At 39.9% G+C, this 18,852-nt stretch overlaps 1 protein-coding gene across 1 annotated transcript in view; it reads left to right on the top strand.

Moving 5' to 3' along the window:
- LOC126298194 (protein zyg-11 homolog B-like) overlaps positions 1-18,852 on the top strand; it is a 224,423-nt gene that overhangs the window by 92,679 nt on the left and 112,892 nt on the right. The window contains exons 2-3 of the mRNA XM_049989502.1: positions 2,847-3,158; positions 11,938-12,132. Coding sequence (XP_049845459.1) covers positions 2,893-3,158; positions 11,938-12,132 — 461 coding nt within the window. The 5' untranslated portion in view covers positions 2,847-2,892. The remainder of the gene's footprint in view (positions 1-2,846; positions 3,159-11,937; positions 12,133-18,852) is intronic.

The following is an 18,852-nucleotide window of genomic DNA, read 5'->3' as shown; positions in this document are numbered from 1 at the left end:
CTATAGGACACAACCTGATGGTGTGGCTGTTACAACTTAAGGCATACCAAGAGATTGTACATTTTTAAGTTAATTAGGCTGACCTTTGTTCCCATATCTACCTGAAATTAGACCAGCTTCCCATCCACTACCAATGTCCGCAAAATGTGCCAGCACAACAGTGGTTTAAACACTGGGGCATCTGATGACTGACTGATGGCTCATCAACTGTCACAAACAATTGCCAAATGACCCATCAACTGACATACCCCACATATGGCCCCTGCGTGTGGACAGTCATGACAAACATGCAACAAATGACAATCGGGGTAGGATCGCTGGCCCGCCCAATAAGTGGGAGAAGAATGATGCCAAGAACATGAAAAACGCTGCTGGTGGGAATTACGATTACTGCAGTCAGTGCTGCTGCACCGGCATCATCAACAGTGGCAACACACAGCAACTTGAGGGGAAATGAGGCCGCCTGGGGTATCCCGTGGGGCACAGCGGTCTGATTAACATGCGCAACCAATTGTGCCACCCGCCATTTATCAGAACGGATGTCCCTTGCCATTGTAGTAAGCTCATGTGATTCTGCAATTTGGGCAATGTCAGCTAAAGAATGTTCAAACACCGTCTGTGCCCTAGTCTGAACCTCATGATCAGGAGCTAACATGACAATCATGTCTTGAATTAGTGAGTCTATGAAAAGGTAGCACATTTGGAACACTAAAAATTACAGTTGCACAAGAGGCTCTGCAAATCGGCAATCCTGTCCACAACCAACTCCACATGACACTTGTTGTGTTGGTTAAACTGCCACTTCGACATCACCACATGGGTTTGATGTCCAAAATACTGCATAAGCAATTGACAAAGCTCATCAATCATCTGGATTGTCTGGGGGTAGATAGCATAATCACCTAAATGTGATGTATAGGTGGTAAAAACCTCGCTTCCTGCAGTTATCACAGATGCTTGGCAAAGGACAAAAAATCTGCAATGATTGGTAGTGTGCTTGAATCTATCATTTTTGTAAGTAAGGAGATAAAACCAATATCAGTAACTGCAGTGAGATTTCCCTGCTACCAGATACAAAATTTCATTGAAAGTATTACTGAAGAGACCTGAAGCACAAACAGAGAGTCTAATTAGTGAACACTTGGTATGGTTCAGGAAAGGCAGATCCCAATCAGAACATACCCACAGGGCATGCAGTGAGGTTGCTTGTTTCTCACAATTTTCAGATTTATATATAGGAAAATATCAGCAGTACTTCAAGATTGTAAGTAGGCCATACTATTTTTATGTGATAGTTTTCTGTAGAATGAATGTTACAGAATCTAAGAATACACGTGGATGATTGTTAGTTGAGTCATTGGCTTACAGCTGGACTGCAGTGTATAAAGGACAGTCAAAAATTTGAAGGCAGTACAGTACAGAATCAGTATTCCAGTCAGGCAAAAATCTCCACCAGTCTTCGACCTTTCAAGGCCATTTTTAAGGGACCACACCATACTCATGAAGGGATAGATCAAGACTAGAAGGTGGGTGCTTGAGTGTCTCCCACTTGAGATTACATAACTTCTATGTCATGTCAGTGTACTCTCACTTGAGTTGGTGTAACTTCTGCATTATGACATGTGCAGTATGGGAACACGCATTTTCATGAAGCAGCAGCGTCCCTTGTCACACTAGCTTTTGTCACCTGCAACAATGCACTCAAGAAATGTGTTGCCTTCAATGTTGAAATACATCAGTTGCTTTGGGCAAGTGGCCATGGAAGAGGCTGGTCTCCCAGAGTGACTAGCATCTCGTGTAGAATCATGACCAGCATGGAACATGGCGTACCATACCACAACAGTGGTTTTTCACAAACATGCTGCCCCATATACATTCTTCATTCTCCAATGGATGTCTGTTGGTGTGTGCGCTCCAGCGGCCAAGAAAAGAATAACAGCATGTTGGTCCTATTTGGATGCATTTGCTAACAATGTCACCATAGGTCATGTTTCTACATTTACCGAACGCACCCTTGCCCTCATGTCAGTGCTTATATACCCAGATTGGAGTCACACTACGTTGCATATATGCTGCAACAAGCCCTCAGATTGAAACTTTTTCATTGCTCCTTGTAGTAAATGTGGAGCACTCTGCACAAAGAGGCAAAAATGGGCAAAAAGTTCATTTAAGAGGTCAGCACCACTTGCTCTCCTTCTCTGAATCAAAGATTCATTATCAGCATCTAATATCAGTTTAGTTTTGAGTTTCTGAGAAAAATAGGAACTGGAGGTTTCCATTTCCACTTGTGCAAACAAATGAATTGGATAGGCTATTTTCAGTGAGATCATTAAGTTCTTAAATGAAAGTTAAAAGAAATGCAAGAATGTAGAGTTTTGTGGCAGTGCAGGTGGTATGGTGTACCTGTGGCCCATTGGCAGTCTTACTACTTGACAATGCCCAAGGAGTGTTTGGTCGAAAGCTCATGGAGGCTGAGAACATATTTTTTAATGTTAAAAAAATTGTGAGTGTGTATTGATAAAAATATTGTAGGGAATTAAATACAATATCTAAAGTCTGTGAAACTAAAAGAGCATAAGACCTCCATTTGAGAAGACAAGGGAAAAATATTTATTCAGTCGCCATGTTACTCTTTATTTTCAGAATTTTATCGAGCTTCTCTGATAACGTGTTACACGTTACGGTGACTAAATTTATCCTACTATATGTTGACTCATTTACTTCCTAAATTTTCTGTTTTTGTGGAGGGTAATTTAGAATCAAGGTAGCAACTAAGTTAAGCATACTTTATAAATATCACATGCAGTTGGGTTTATAAACACTACTAATAACTACTTCTTTTTCAGACTGCACGAAGAGTGGCAGGCTGTTGACTTCATCCATACAAACAGTATGTATGATTCACCGAGCTCCCTGCAAGATGTGTGCATTGATTTCATTTGTGAAAATTTGGAAGATTTGTGTGCCAGCCCAAGCACCACTAAGCCTCCATCATCAGGAACTGAAGCGACAAGTGGGAGCGAATGCTTGACTTTTGCAGATAATGATGTCTACTTTCATTCGGAACTCTCTGAGCAATTGCTGTGTACATTAAGTGAGAGAGGGAAACTCTCTGACAGTACTATATCGCTCTTTGATTCAAAGACAGCAAGATTAAGGTAATGGTTTATTTTGGCTGTTTATACTTACAATGTTATTGCAATCCCTAGAGGCACAAAAATGATAACTTTTTAATTGAATCCTACAAGTTGACATAATAAATAGACAGTGTAATGGGTACTCAGACATTTGCATCAATATACAGTCTATCCCCCTCTGAAAACATTGCAGACATATATTCTTGCATGCAAATGATAAGAAAGGTGTCAAACGGCACACAACAATAGATTGTACCGAGCATCATGCATCCTTTGTTGCAATTAGGAAATAGTTCTTGTAGACCCTGGGGAATGAGTAAGATTCCATTTCATCATGTCCCATACGTGTTCAGTTGCTAAGGATCTGGTGGTCTTGCAGTTGTTGTGCACTATGATGAGCACATTGTATTTTAGCAGCTGTCTGTGGGTATGCATTGACTTGCTGAAAATGTGTATTACCTTCCTGTTGAAGAAACTGAAGTAGCACGTAGATAACAGCCTGTGAAATGTAGTGAGCACTGGTTACTTTACCTTACAGAAACACCAAATGTGATTGCTAGTGGTAGTGAATGATGGCTCCCCTCTGGGAAATGGGTGTTGTGAGTGAATGCAGTCTGGAATAGGCAGCTCACCAGATTTACATCATACACGTGTACATCCATCACTCACAAACAAACAGAACCTGCTCTCATCACTGAAGACAACAGAGTGCCATTCCACTCTCCAGTCAGTTCATTCATGACGTGACAGTAGCCATGCTTGGCAGTGCTGTGGTGTCAGTGGTAGGCTGTCCAGAGACACATGTGATCTTATACTTGCTGCAAGCAGATGGTTCCCAATCGTCCAGGCTGACACAGCAGGTGCAGTCTGTGCCTGGATTTCATCCTTGGATGACGTTCAGTTGGCCACTACTGTTCCCACAATTCATACATAGATCATGACATGCATCTGTACTACTTGGACATCCAGAACTGCGTTTACAGCTGTGGGAATGTACCACAGGCCACTTTTGAAAGCAGTGATGAACTACTGGTATATTGTGCCCAAAACGTTCAGCATTCTCTTGATAAATCCATCCAGCTTCCCACAGACCCTGTTCGAGTGGCTGAAGCTGTTCAACAAGAGTACATACTATGCAATTGGACATGGTTGTACCTTAGAATAAATTCTGCAAACACTGTTCACCTCTAAACTCAGCACAGTTACTGCCTACAAAGTCAAAACAGAGAGCACACGGAGAGGCCACCTGAGTACCATCTGATAGCCGACGACCATGAAAAGTTAATCACTAACACTGCAACTCGTCAGTATGCAATACTATTACCTTGAAGTCACTGAACACGGTCCTTGAGGGTGTTGCATTTTCTTTTTCCAGCAGTATATGTTGAATAATTGTGATGGTAAGAACAATCTCATAGTCATCACGTTAAAGAAAACTCTGAGTTAGTCTTAAGTAGCATGTAATGCATTGGGAGTAAAAATGTTTAGAATGTGTGGATGATGATAAGAAATTCACGTATTACATTCGTATGACTACTGGGATGTTGATTTAACTCATAATGCATTCTCTTCTTTAACAATGCCTTTCATTGTCGAGAGTCTCAGATCTTGCTACATTTGAAAGATATGTAAGCCTGGGCTTGTTTTGTAGTGCCTTCCGCCACCAGGGACAAAGCAGCTTATTTCATAAATTCACAATTTAAACTCCTTTACTGAACCATGTATCACAGTAACTAAACTACTTTGGGAATTTGAATCTTGAGTTTTACTCCTGCACCACATTGTTTGCTTACTAAAAACTGTTCCTTATGTAAATCATTAAAGATTTTGCATTCCAGCATTGTTGTACATAACACTGAACAAGAAAGTTAATAACTGATCTTCAAACTCCCTCACTAAATGAAGCTGTGTAGTGATTCAGTGGACTCATATTCTGTAGAAGTACAGGATCTCTTAAATCATAACGTGAATGCTGCTACGGTTTCTTTCATAAGGCTATGGATGACATCTTTGCCCATCCTTTTCCAAATCAGCTTGTTTTCTGTCTCAAATGAACTCATTGCTGACAACACATTGAACCTACAGTCTTTTTTCAACTCCTTTATTGCAAGAAATAGTAGATTTATCTTTTGTATGCAACATGTTTCACAATCTTAACCTTTAATGAGAGTCACGCAGATTTATAGTGTATAAAATATCACATCATCACACCACCTATTCAATTTTTTCACTGAAAGTAGCCATGTAACTTTGTAGTCTCTTCCTACAAAGTTAAAAAGTTAGGTGACACATCAGTTAAGCCACTGGACACTCATTCTGGAGATCATTTTGAAAGATTGCAGTTCAGATGCCTGTTTAGATCTCCAGATTATATCGTCAGTGGCTTCCTTAAATAGTTTAAGGTGAATGTTGGGATGATTTCTTCAAAATGGATGGAGCAGACCTCATTCTCTCTTAACGTGGCTTCCATCTCTAATGATCTCATTGTAAGCGTGACAGTAAACGTGTAATCCCTCCTAGAAACATGAATGGAACTCCTCACTCTTGATTTCAGTTGTGGTAATCTATATGAACAGATTTACAGCTACATACACAATCTGCAAACCACCGTATGGTGCATGCCACAGGGAACATTCTATCAGTACCAGCTGTTCCCATTCCTGTTCCACTTGCAAATGGAGTGTGGAAATAATGGCTGTTTATAAACCTCTGAATGAACCCTTATTTCTTTCATCTTCTCTCTGTGACTCTTAAACAAAATGAACATTAGTGACAGTAGAACCAATCTGCAGTCAGCTGCAAATGCTGGTTCTTTAAATTTTCTCAATTATATTTTGTCATAAGAATGTTGTCTTCCTGTAGGGATTCCTATTTAAGTTCAAGAAGCATCTCTGTAATAGTCATGTGTCAGTCAAACCTACCAGTAACAAATCTAGCAGTACACTTCTGAATTGCTTTGACATCTTCCTTTAATCCGACCTGATGTGGAACCTAAACACTCAAGCAGGACTTGAGAATGGGTCGCACTAATGTTGTACACAATGTCTCCTTTATAGATGAGCTACACTTCCCTAGGATTCTCCCAATAAACTGAAACTGGCCAATCACCTTGCCTAATACTGGTCTTATGTGCTTTTTCCATCTCATATCATTTTGCAACATTATCTCTAAATGTTTGATCGACATTACTGTGTCAAGTAACCCACCACTAATACTGTACTTAAACATTGCAAATGTATTTTCCCTGCTCATCAGCATTGCCTTAGGTTTTTCTACATTTAAAGCAAGCTGCCACTCATGACACTACAAAGAAATCACATTTCCCTCATCCTGTATCCTCCAAATCACTCAACAATGACACTTTCCCTAACCCTACAACATCATCAGTAAACAGCCACATATTGCTGCTCACACTATCCATCAGATCACTAATGTATTTACAGAACAAGAGCTGTCCCCTCACACTCCCTGGAGCACTCGTGACAATATCTTTGTCTCAGATGAACACTCGTCGCCCATGTAATGTAACGGGTTCTATCACTTGAAGCCTTATATCTCGATGCCTATTTTGTATGCTTGGATCTTCATTAACAGTCTGCTGTGTGACGCAGTGTCAAATGCTTTCTAGAAATGTAGGAATATGGAATCTGCTTGTTATCCTTCATCCATGGTAAGAAGGGTATCATGGGAAAAAAGGGCAAAGGATATCGGTCTGTAATTTTGTGGATCCATTCTTTTACCATTCTTATATACAGGAGTCACCTGTGTTTTTTTCAGTTGCTTGGGGCCTTGCACTTAGTGAGAGATTCATGACAAATGCAAGCTGAGTAAGGAGCTAGTGACAGTGAGGACACTCTATAAAACCAGATGGGGATTCCATCCAGGCCTAGTGACTTATTTGTTTTCAACTCTTTCAATTGCTTCTTAATGTCAAGTTCTGTGTTCTCCGTGAGGGAGTTGTGCAACAGTCAAATGATGATATGTCTCTATGGTACTCTTGCATGAAATTGATTGAAACCAGAACATAGGCAGTGAGATGTGTTAGGATAACTGTTGGTGAGAGTGTTGTTCACAAAAGCAAAGATCTGTGTTAGAGTCCTGATCTAACAAAAAGTTTTCTCCCTTTGTGCCCCCCCCCCCCTCCCCCTCTTGAAAATAATTTTAATCTAATCAGTTATTTTACACTTTAAAATTTTGAAGGAAAGTGTTTATTGTTGAAATGAATTCTTCTACTAGAACCCAGAAATGTTTTAAAATTTTCAGTTAAATTTAACACAAAAATTTAAGTCTTAGGAGTAGATGCCCCTTTCTCCAGTGAACATCAGATTCAGTATTTTCAGGTTCAGGACCTAACTTACACATCAATATTTCTTTAAGAAGTATGTTGTAAGTGAAAGTCAACAAAAATTACTGAAATTTGAATTTATTCCGTATTGTTGTGGGCATAAAGTACCCAACCATTGTTAGTACCCATTATTAAAAGTGCATTGATATTGCTAAGTGTGTACTAAAAGATATTTTCAGATTCTGGACCCAACCTTAAAATGTATGTTGTTAGAGTAAGTCAACAACATTTAATGAATGTCTTAATTTTTTTAGGGTGGATGTTAAGTATTCCTCCTCCCCCATACCATGGTAATGCGTGATGTGGAAAATGCGTTGGTGTTGCTAGGGTTAATTTCAGAAAATTTCAATATAAAAATGCTTCATATGTAAGTCATGGGTTTATGAGTGAGTAATTATATATATTTGACAGCTTACCTCACATATTTATTTTTTTATCATTTCTGTCTTTGTGTGCACCCAGTGGTATATATTGTATATTAAATAGGACTGAAGCAATGGAGTAAGTGCCTGGTATTGTGTAGGAGTCCTTGTGATCTAACAATATGTACTAGCTCAATATTGCATTGACACAAAAAGTGGATAGGAAAAGAGTTGACTCACAGTATTTTTGTACTATTCTGGTGTATTTGTTTGAGAATTTTGGACAAGCAAGTCAAACAAATATGTATTTGAATTTCTCTAGAAATCCCATCAAATCAAATTTTGACAGTTCCTGCCCTTTGAATGAACATGTTATACTGTCTATAATATCCCATAATTTTGAAGTTTTGTCTGCTGAAAAGTAGGAGGAGGTAACGAAAATTTTCTACAGTCTTTCATCCTTATCACTATTGCCTGCCTTAGGTAGGAAGATAAGCATTTCCTGTGAGGGAACATCCCATACATGCACAGAACTGCTGACAACATCCACACTACTAGACAGGTTGTCAGTCAACAAGTTGTTCAGCCTACACATATTGCTTGTAGTGTTAAGTAGTTTATTGCCACCTAAAAGTAAAATACATTTTGCTGTCTAAAATTTGTGCTAATCAGAGTCATAATCTCCATTAAACAACTGTCTCTTTTAGAACTAAGAAATCTTTTCATACTTATAAAAGATGCTGCAGTGTTAAAATACAGGACTTATCACCATGAGGGCTAGAGAGACATACACATAAACAATACAGGCTATGATTATTCATGTTTAAAATACTACTAAGTAGTAATATATGGAAAATTCTAGTTGAGAAGTACAAATTTTTTAAGAATAGACAGACGACTCACCAAAAGGCAGGAGCAGATACACAAGTGAAAGGTACACAGCTTTGCATTTCTAGCTTTCAGAATTAAAGTCCTTTCTCAAGCTGTAGGAGAAACGCATGCACGCACACCCTGTCTCCCTACATTGTGCTCAATTGACTGCCAGCCTGGCCACCCATGACAGATGTATCTGCAGTGATGATAACTCTTTTGCCAGTATGCTGGAGGCCTCACAAAGTCCTTCACAGACAGGCAATACCCCCCCCCCCCCCCCAGACCTAATACACAAACAGATCTCCCATGTCATATCCCCACACACACCTAATTCTCACATTCATCCCAAGAACCAACCACAAAGAAGAACCCTCCTTGTCACCCAATAGCACCCAGGGCTGGAACAACTGAACAACGTCATTTGTCAGGGCTTTGCCAGGGCCATGCCCTGAAATGAGGGACACCTACCCAAGATACTTCCATTCCCTCCCAAAGTGGTGTTCTGCCACTCACCCAACCCCCACAGCATCCTAGTCCATCCTTATTCCACTCCCACCCCCAATCTCCTGCCACAGAGATCATACCCTTTCTGCAAAACCCAGATGCAAGACCTGCCCTACCCACCCTTCCAGCACCTCCTACTCCAGACCCGTCACAGCCTTATCCTACCCCATCAGAGGCTTGGCCACCTGTGAAAGCAGCCATGTTATATACCAGCTCAGCTGCAACCACTGCACAGCATTTTGCATTGGTATGACAACCAACCAGCTGTCAACCAGAGGGAATGGCCACTGTCAAGCTGTTGCCGAAAACAAGATAGAGATGGAGACCGTGGCTGTTGTATGAAGACAAATGTTGATGGTGTTAGGACAGCAACCAGCCACAAATTTACTTTCAGTTTCTTTATTCAAAGGAAACCATTACCGGTTTCGAATCGTTGTGATTCATCCTCAGACGTTTCACGACAAGTAATATGTAAAAACACACCAAATGTCATAAAGAAAGCATGTAAACCGTCTGAGGATGAATCACAACGATTCAAAACCGGTAACGGTTCCCTTTGAATAAAGGAACTGAAAGTAAATTTGTGGCTGGTTGCTGTCCTAACATGATCAACCAACAGCTTTTCTGAACTGCACAGATGAGAGTTACCCTTATTACATACACATCTTTTGCTCCCGTAACCTCCTGGCGCGCGCGCGCGCTTGTGTGTGTGTGTGTGTGTGTGTGTGTGTGTGTGTGTGTGTGTTACCCCCACTTAATACAAGTCAGCTTGTTGTGTGCAGCCATCTCATTCCCTAGTCTGTGAAATCACATGCTCAGCTGTCTGCCACCTGTCCCCTCTACCTGCACCCCTAGCTATCCCACAGACAATTCCTCACTCTCCCACGAGCCGCTAGATGCTTCCCCCAAATCCACTCCCTGCCTCCTGCCACTCTCAAACCCTCACACACCCTGCCCTGCATCCCCTTCTCACCCCAGTACACTCACCGTGGGCCAGGAAAGAGCTGGCAGTCAAATTAGCACAACATAGGGAGACAGGGGTGCGCGCGCATGTATATATATATATATATATATATGTGTGTGCGTGTGTGTGTGTGTGTGTGTGTGTGTGTGTGTGTGTGTGTGTTTCTCCTACAGCTTGAAAAAGGAATTTCATTCTGAAAGCTAGCAAGCAAAGCTCTGTACCGTTTGCTTGTGTATCTGTCAACAATGCTACCCTTTTGCCATTCGGTGAAATGTCTCTTTATTCATAAATAATTCGATACTACTAACTGGGCCATTCTGGGAATAGATCCTATAAGAAAGCCATTGATGAATAATATGTTAATTCTTGTAAATTCCAAACAGGAACTTGAGCAGCATGACTCAGTCATGCCCTTCACTGTCACATTGGTAAACAATAATTTCACATGAAATGTTGCCATTAAGTTGATGGACTCTTTATGAGCACAAAGGCATGCACAGATCTTAAAAAGTCACTGTGTGGGGTACTAGGTGTCTTAGTTTATTCATTAGATATTTTGCTATTAGGTATTTAGGCAAATTTATCCTGTTAACTCTGAGACTTAATGGGTAGGCTTTCTTGTATAGCTTGGAACTCCATATGTCATTATTGCCATCAGTATTTTGGAAATGACTCTTCTCACTATGTTCTGAGTTCCTTAATTAGAAACTGCATTTGTATGATTATCTTAGCCATAGAATACCACCTAAGTCCTAATTATATGGAATTACTGGTAAATTGTAAATGAACTAGGTGCAGGCTGTTCCTAAGTGCTGATAGAGCACGTAACTTTTGCTTGTAGTGAGATAGCATGTGGTTCATTCATATGTTATGAATCTGTATGGTGAGGTAGTGTATTTCAGCATGCAGTAGCTAGAAGGAGTAAGGAAGAAGAAAAAGATAAAATGTTGAATGACCTTGAATTTCTGAATAGGAATGAGAGTAGTGATATAATATCAGTATTTGCATTGATAATTGTAACCACCCCAACCTATCCACATCTTATCGCTTAGGAAAGAACTCGTAGTTCTGAAAGTTAGGAAAGTTTTTTGTATTTTTTCTTTTGTGTGTGTATCAGCTTTACTAAGAATTTCAGCCCCTGAAAGTAAATGATGGTCAGGCAATTTGTTGCTTTGTACTTATAAAGTTTTCTCAAGTGAACTTTCCTTTTGATATAGAACTTCTGTCTGTGGGAAAACTGTGATTTTGTATGTTACTGAATACAACATCTCTGCAGCAAAGTCAGTGGTGGCGACAGGATGAATTTGTGAACTTGTTACTGGCCATAAAACTGATGGCGCTGAAAAGAGTGACACCCAGTCGCATGTTTGAAACTTGGTGCATTTTGTGAAGCTCTTGAAGAGCTGATCCATCTCACTCACAGGTGCAGTGGTAGCTTTGATGTAAAATCATTACTTACCAATGTACCAGTGCAAAAATTGTAAATATTTTAGAGGCATGCATTGTGCTGAACAGATGGCCTATTGCAGCATTATTTGACTGTGAAATTTGTGATTCCATTTTACATAAGAAGACAGTTTGGTTATAAGCTACTCACTGTCACCATTAACAGCAAACCCAGTTATGGAGGCTTTTTAAGAGATAGCTCTGCTCTTGTCATCTCCACCTGTGCACTAAATGCTGTTTGCGTTATGTAGACAAAATGTTTCATAATTGGGCCAGTGTTTGTAAACTAATTATCTTTTCTTCCAGGCATGTGAGAATTAAAAATGCAAGTTCTTTATCAACAAAAGGCTTACGTGTTTTAAAAACACATAAAATATCTTGTTTGGAAGCTGTAAGTTTGAAAGTAACAGTGAATGAACTTATTGGCTGCCTGGGAGAATGGACGTTGCAGAATTTGAGATCTCTAAATGTTGCAAGAAGTAGCTTCATAAATGGCTCAAAGTGAGTAGTCTGCAGTAGTATTCTGATACTTGTTTATTTCCATAAAATAGCCATTGTTAAATGTCTATTTGTTACATTACATCTTGAAGACTTGAGCAAGATTGACATTGCCTAGAAACAACTTGCGAGGAACAACTAATTTTATTTGATGTCTGTTATGATTACACTGAATATTTAGTAAAATAAATAAATAAATTTTATTAGATGCAAATTTGCAGGAAATGTTCAATGGGTAACAGTTCTTCTTACAGGCACTACAATAAACCATTGTTCTGCAGCCAAACACTAATTTTTTGTATATTGTTTGCACAACATATTGTGAAATATTTCTGAATTGTTAAGCAAATGACTGACTAAGGACCCAATGTATTGCAGTAACAATGTGATTGATACAATGAGGAAATGGTGCGTGTATCAAAATTCTTTTCTGTATAATTTTTTTTATAGGAGTTTGTAGTATTTTCATTAGTGCATTAGCAAGAAGATACTGTAAACATTTCTTCAGTTTTATGTGCTTAATGTTCCTGAGCACTCAAAACCTACAGTAAATCAAATGGACACAAAGCCGTCATTAAAAATTGCACTTAAATGTGAGAATCATTTATCAAAATAGGTAAGAAAAATAACATATATAGAATGATCAAAGGCTACTAGTAAAAATTTCCCTTTAACGTTTTTAACATCTAATAACAATGCCCAGTGGAATGATTGTAATGTGTTACTTATAAAGAGACAATGAGTTTGAAATATCTCAAACACAAATAAAAATGATAAGAACAGGGAAAATTTTATAGAAATGAAGAAATGTGCATCGAAAGGTCTCAGGAAGCGCAGAGTACAAATAAAAGATCAACTAATGTCAGTTGGGTCATATTTCAAGCAGAACAACACAATGGACTTTTCTAAAACATTCAAAAATAGATTACAGAAGTACACACCAACAAGTTTGTAGGTTATAGATCCAAAAACACAGAGGACTGTAAATAATAACACAAAGAACTGCAGAATACTAGTAGGCTACTTAAAAGAACTATGCAGCCATCCACCAGAAGAAGAATTTCATTTTGATAATGCAGTTCAAATATAAGAAGATATAGAGCCGCCAGCAATAGAGGAAATCAGAGCAATCAGAAAACAACTTAAAAATAACAAAGCATCAGGAGAATACAGTGTACAATAGTTGTTGAGTTGTTTGGACAACAGACATCTTACTATCAGAATGGATGTCAGCATTAATATATCCACTATATAAAAACGGAAAGAAAACTGATCCTAATAATTACAGAGGAATGTCCCTCTTGAAGAAACACATCAAAAGTAAAATTTATGAGGGTACAGTCAAAACCTTTTTAAATAAAATCAGGAGTAATAAAGGAAGATTGTTTATCATCTCTGCTTTTCAAATGCGCATTAGAGAAGGTAGTGAGAGAATGGAGAAAATCCATCTCTGAGAGTATTCTAGTAGGAAAAAACCTCAATAAAATCACCATAGACTGTCTAGCTTTTGCAGATGACATGGCATTAATTACTGACTTACTGGATAATTCCAAAGAACAAATCACAGAACCACAGAAACAAGCAGATAAAATAGCACTAAAATATCATTTGGAAAAAAAGAAGAAAAAACACTTCTTGACAAGTATCAATGATGCCTTAAAGTTCATAACAACACAATATCTAAAACAAACTGTTTTAAATATGTAGGAGAATGGATAACAAGTAACAAGCAATACGAAAGAAAAGATAGCTATAGAAAATAGTGTGTATGGAATGTGAAGGGCATTACATATGACAAAACACACACAAGATGTAGGGACGGATTCCTGACTGGGAATGGAGGGAAAAAGGTCGTATAAACATGTGTCCAGAAATGCACCGTTGTTATGGTAGATGGCACTGACGAATGAACATTCCTCTGACCATGTACTGCGTGTTCCTTGTGTTTGTGTGTTGCAGGCTGTGTGATTGACACAGTGTACTGTAAGCAGCAGAATGGTCCAGTATTCATGTCAGGAACAAGCCAACATGGTGTTTGTGTATGGCCAAGAAGATGGAAACGGTCGAGACGAAGCACGGCTGTACCAAAACAAGTACCCTCACAGGCACCAACCACATCATACAACATTTCAAGCCCTTTTTGGGCATTTGTTTGATCATGGGTCCATTCAGACAGACGAATGTGCAAGGAGGTGGTGGACTGTGCATACACCATATTTGGAGGACTGGTTCTACAGGATATTGGGACAATCCCTAGTATGAGCTCCAGCCAAGTGGCCCACCTACATGGTGTTAGCCAAAGCACGGATATGTTTATCGTCCATGATGGCCGTTTCTATTCCTATCACCTTCACCAAGTGCAAGGATTTTCTTCTATGGCAAAGATTTTGTCGATGGTTTTTCCACCAGAGCATCACAATTGTGGGATTTCTGTCATCATTCCTAGTTCTCTGTACAGATGACACAACCTTTACCAGAACTGGTATCATCAGTCTGCATAATCATCATCTGTGGATGACAGACAATCCTCAGGGAATGGGTGAGGCATCCCATCATAATTAGACCAGTTATTATTCCACAACACCTTGATGGAGGAATGTACCAGGCTTCCTGTGCAATACGCTGCCTGGACTGCTTGAAAAAGTGCCTTTGGCAATACGACAGGTTATGTGGTTTTTGCATGCTGGAACACCACATCAGTTCTGCATTACAGTTTGCTGACTCCTCAACATCTTCCCTGGGTGTTGGATAGAAGGCAGAGGTCCTGTAACATGGCCACTAGATCACCAGACTTAAACCCCTGGACTTTTACCTCTGGGGGCATCAAAAAGCATTGTGTATGCTGAACCAGTTCCTGATGTGCAGACCTTTCAACAGCTTGTTTATGACGCCTGCGACGCTATTTAGAGAGAGGTCAGAACATGCAAAAAGTGTGTCAGTCCACAATGTGACGCGAGAATGTGTGCATTATATCCCATGGAGGCCACTTTGAATATCTATTGTGACATGGATACAATGCAGCTATGTACTCTGTTCTTGGATGATTTGCTGTCAATAAGATCAAACAGAAAGCTGTATTTAAAAATGGGAAAGCTAACTGATGTAATGAGAAAAAGAAGACTACAGTTTTATGAAAATATGTACTGAATGGATACTCACTGTCTTATCAAGCAGAGCTTCAACTTATTAAACAGCTACAACTCCAAACCAGCATGGTTCACTGAAATTGACAAAGACATGAAAAATACTGAAATTAGAATATCCATAATAGATAACAGAATACTGTTTAGAGAAACAACACAAAAGGCAGGGGGCCTGCAAAAGGAAGTAAGTGTACCCACAAGGAAACAAAACTCTAACAGGGTGCAGGGTGAGGGAATCTGGGAATTAAACACAAAGAACAAAACTGAGGGTTATTCAAATAAATAAATAATCACTATGATTATCCATAGCTTCCATTGGTAAAGAACATTGGGAATAGGACATACAGTACTATCTTTGAAGCCATTTAAATGTGGCTTTGGGAGCCATAGAATCATCAGAACATTTTTATGAAATATATTTCTGATACCAATGAGCAATAGTCTCTTGTGTACATGAGTTCACAATAACTGTGGATTTCTCATGGAAAAAGAAAAGCCAACTAGCAATCTGGTACAATGGTTAAAGACACTGGGCTTGTGTTCTTGAGGAAAAGAATTTAATGCCCATGCAGATGTATATTTTCCATAGTTTCACTATATCAGTTAAGGTATGTAGGCATTGTTTCTTTGAGAAGGATAAGGCTGATGTCGTGGTAACTATAAATGTTGATACAACAAACACAAATACTATTCTAATGTTGCAAAGTGTGGGTTGTCACAAAGATTGTCAAGCTTGAGAATGTGACATTAAGCCATGTATTTTTTTCCCATTTTCACTGAACTGCCTGTTTAGTTGGTTATGTAATTTATATATGCTGTTTTAATAGAAGGAAGGCTTTCATGACCAGATGACATTGGTGCTGGTAAACCTTTTGGGGTGTAAGGTCCATGAAACTCTTCTGTTTCTAACGTTTCATCCAGAACTGTGCTGGACATCTTCATAGGCATTGCTCCTCCGTTGAGTCTTGTCGGCAAGACGCAATGGAGGAACAATGTCTCTGAAGATATCCAGGGCAGTTATGGATGAACCGTTAGGAACAGAAGTGTTTCGTTGACCATGACCTTATCCCCCAAAAGTTTACCTGCAGCACTACACTGTTTTGATCACTACCTTGTACTCTACATGTGAAAAGAACTTGCGTCACAATTTATGTCTGGATTATGTGACCTTATTTCTTGCAGAAAAGCAGTTCATTGTGACTTACATTAAATACTTATTTTCTGTCTACCAGATACAGTCCTATGGCACCTGGTTTCTTGTTTGCGAAGTATGTACCTAATTCTGCATTTCCTGGCGGACTGTTTTTTATGTTCAGATATCAACCTGAAAGCATAATGACCAATAAATAATGCTAGGATTGTAATTATCTTAAGTAATCTATAATTCAATGAACAAGTATGTTATTAAAATGTGTCATCAGGTTTGTCATCGTTTGACTTTTTAAAATAATGCATTAGAAAGAGCACTTGTTTAAGATTTGATGCATCAATATTGTCATGATGTTAATGCACTGCCAATCTTTCCTCTTTTGCAAACTGAATGCCAACATCAGCCGTCTAAAGTGGTTTCCTCACAATTTTATGGTTGCATATTCCATATGAAGCCAACAGCCTTGCCGCAGTGGTAACACTGGCTCTCGTCAGGTCACCTAAGTTAACCAAGTGTACCACTTGAACGGGTCACCATCGGGGTATGCCGAGTGGTGTGGACAAGTGGGGTGCACTCAGCCCTTGTGAGGCCAGTTGAGGAGCTACTTGGTTGAGGAGTAGCGGCACCGCTCATGAAAACTGATGATGGTTGGGAGAGAGGTGTGCTGACCACATGCTCCTCTGTAACAGCATCTGGTAACGCTTAAGAGCTTAAGATGACACAGTGGCCAGTCAGTACCGCTGGGCCTTCAGGGCCTGTATGGATGGTGTTTGTTTGTATATTTCGTATGAATGTTAGTTGTATGCACTTGTCATGCCAGTTTTCCAGCATTTGAGCTGAATTTTCTTCTAACGTTAAGTACAATTTAACGTTTACTTTCTGGCCCCAATTAAGACCTTTTTTATGGGATCAGAGGTGTGATAATCACATGGGGAGAGATCAGGACTATTCAATGGGTACTCACATTTGAGTTAGTGTACCTTCTGTGCTACGTCATTTGTAATATAGGGATGTGTGTGTGTGAAGCAGCAGCATTCCTGTTGCAGTTTCCCTGGATATTTCACTGTAACTGCACACCACAATTTCTCCAGCATTGTGCTGTATTGTTCCCCAGTGATGGAGATGCTGGGTTCCTTGAAGTCAATAAGTAATGGTCCTCGGCAATCAAAGAACAGGGTGAGCATTGCCTTTCTAGCAGATGGCTGGGTCTTGAACTTTGTGCGATGATGGATGACACTAGTGCATCATCAATGCTCAGCTTTTTATCACCTGCAACAGTGCACTCAAGGATCATGTTGCATTCATCACTGAAATGCAGCAGGTCCTTCAGGCAAACAGCCATCCACTTAATTTTTTGTCCAGCATTGAATGCCTGGGGTATCTGTTGGCTGCAGACCTTACAGTAGTGTAACTCCTACTGGATAATGTGTTACACACTGCTGAAGCTGATGTTGAAATCCTTTGCTAGCACGCAAATGGTTATGTGCTGATTCACTCTAATTGTATCATCAACTGCCCACATTTTGTTTGTTGTGGATGAAACTGGCCTCCCACATTTACTGTTGTTTTGTGTCAAATTGCGATCAGCACGGAATTTGGTGCACCATTTCACAACAATGATTTTAGACAGACATGCTGCCCCATGAACATTCTTCATGCTCCGGTGGATGTCTACTGGTGTTTGTCCTCCAGCAGCAAAAAAAAAAAAAAAAAAAAAAAAAAAAAAAAAAAAAATAACAGCATCTTGGTTCTGTTCGGGCAGATTTGATATTTACCTCATCATAATTCACATCTCTGCATTGACTGCTTGCATGTTGGTAAGACATGAATGCCACAGTATCCCTCGCCTACACGTTGTTACCTATATGCCGGCATTGGAGTTGTGTTACATTGCAGATATGCTACAGCAGTGTCGGAATGCTACTAATGATCGAGAAGAAAGGCTGCCAATCACTGCTGCTCTGCAGCAGTGGTATCCCTTCCACAGGGTTGGCCACTAGACAGCCATATTTATACTCCCCCCCCCTAGGTCAACCAGTCATCATTGAAACAGCTGGATTGTGTTAGGGTGCCCAGACTGTGACAGTCACTGCCACGAAGTCAACACTATACCGATGATGCAGTTGCCACCCCCCGCCGGACTGTGAGCTGCAGACTGCCACATGACTGCCTAGCCACTTGGCAGCTCTGCCCTCTGCATCTCCAGCGGACTGTGTTTCTGGGATCCTGCCACTGCCTCACACTCTGAAGCAAGAACAAGGATCCTCCCAGCTCCATGTTGGCAGGGTTTGACTCTGAACCTCACTGCCATTTGCTGCATCATAGGGGCACTCGGTCATCATGTTAAAAGTTGTTGCCTGAATGCAAGGGGAGCTGAGAGATGTGACTGCTGCTGCCTATTCTGCAATTGGCATGGTGGCATTCTCTGAG

The sequence above is a fragment of the Schistocerca gregaria genome, chromosome X (genome assembly GCF_023897955.1).
Source record: "Schistocerca gregaria isolate iqSchGreg1 chromosome X, iqSchGreg1.2, whole genome shotgun sequence".
In the NCBI taxonomy this organism is placed as follows: domain Eukaryota; kingdom Metazoa; phylum Arthropoda; class Insecta; order Orthoptera; family Acrididae; genus Schistocerca; species Schistocerca gregaria.
The sequence above is the reverse complement of the archived record's forward strand: the minus strand, read 5'-3'. Positions and strand labels throughout refer to the sequence as shown.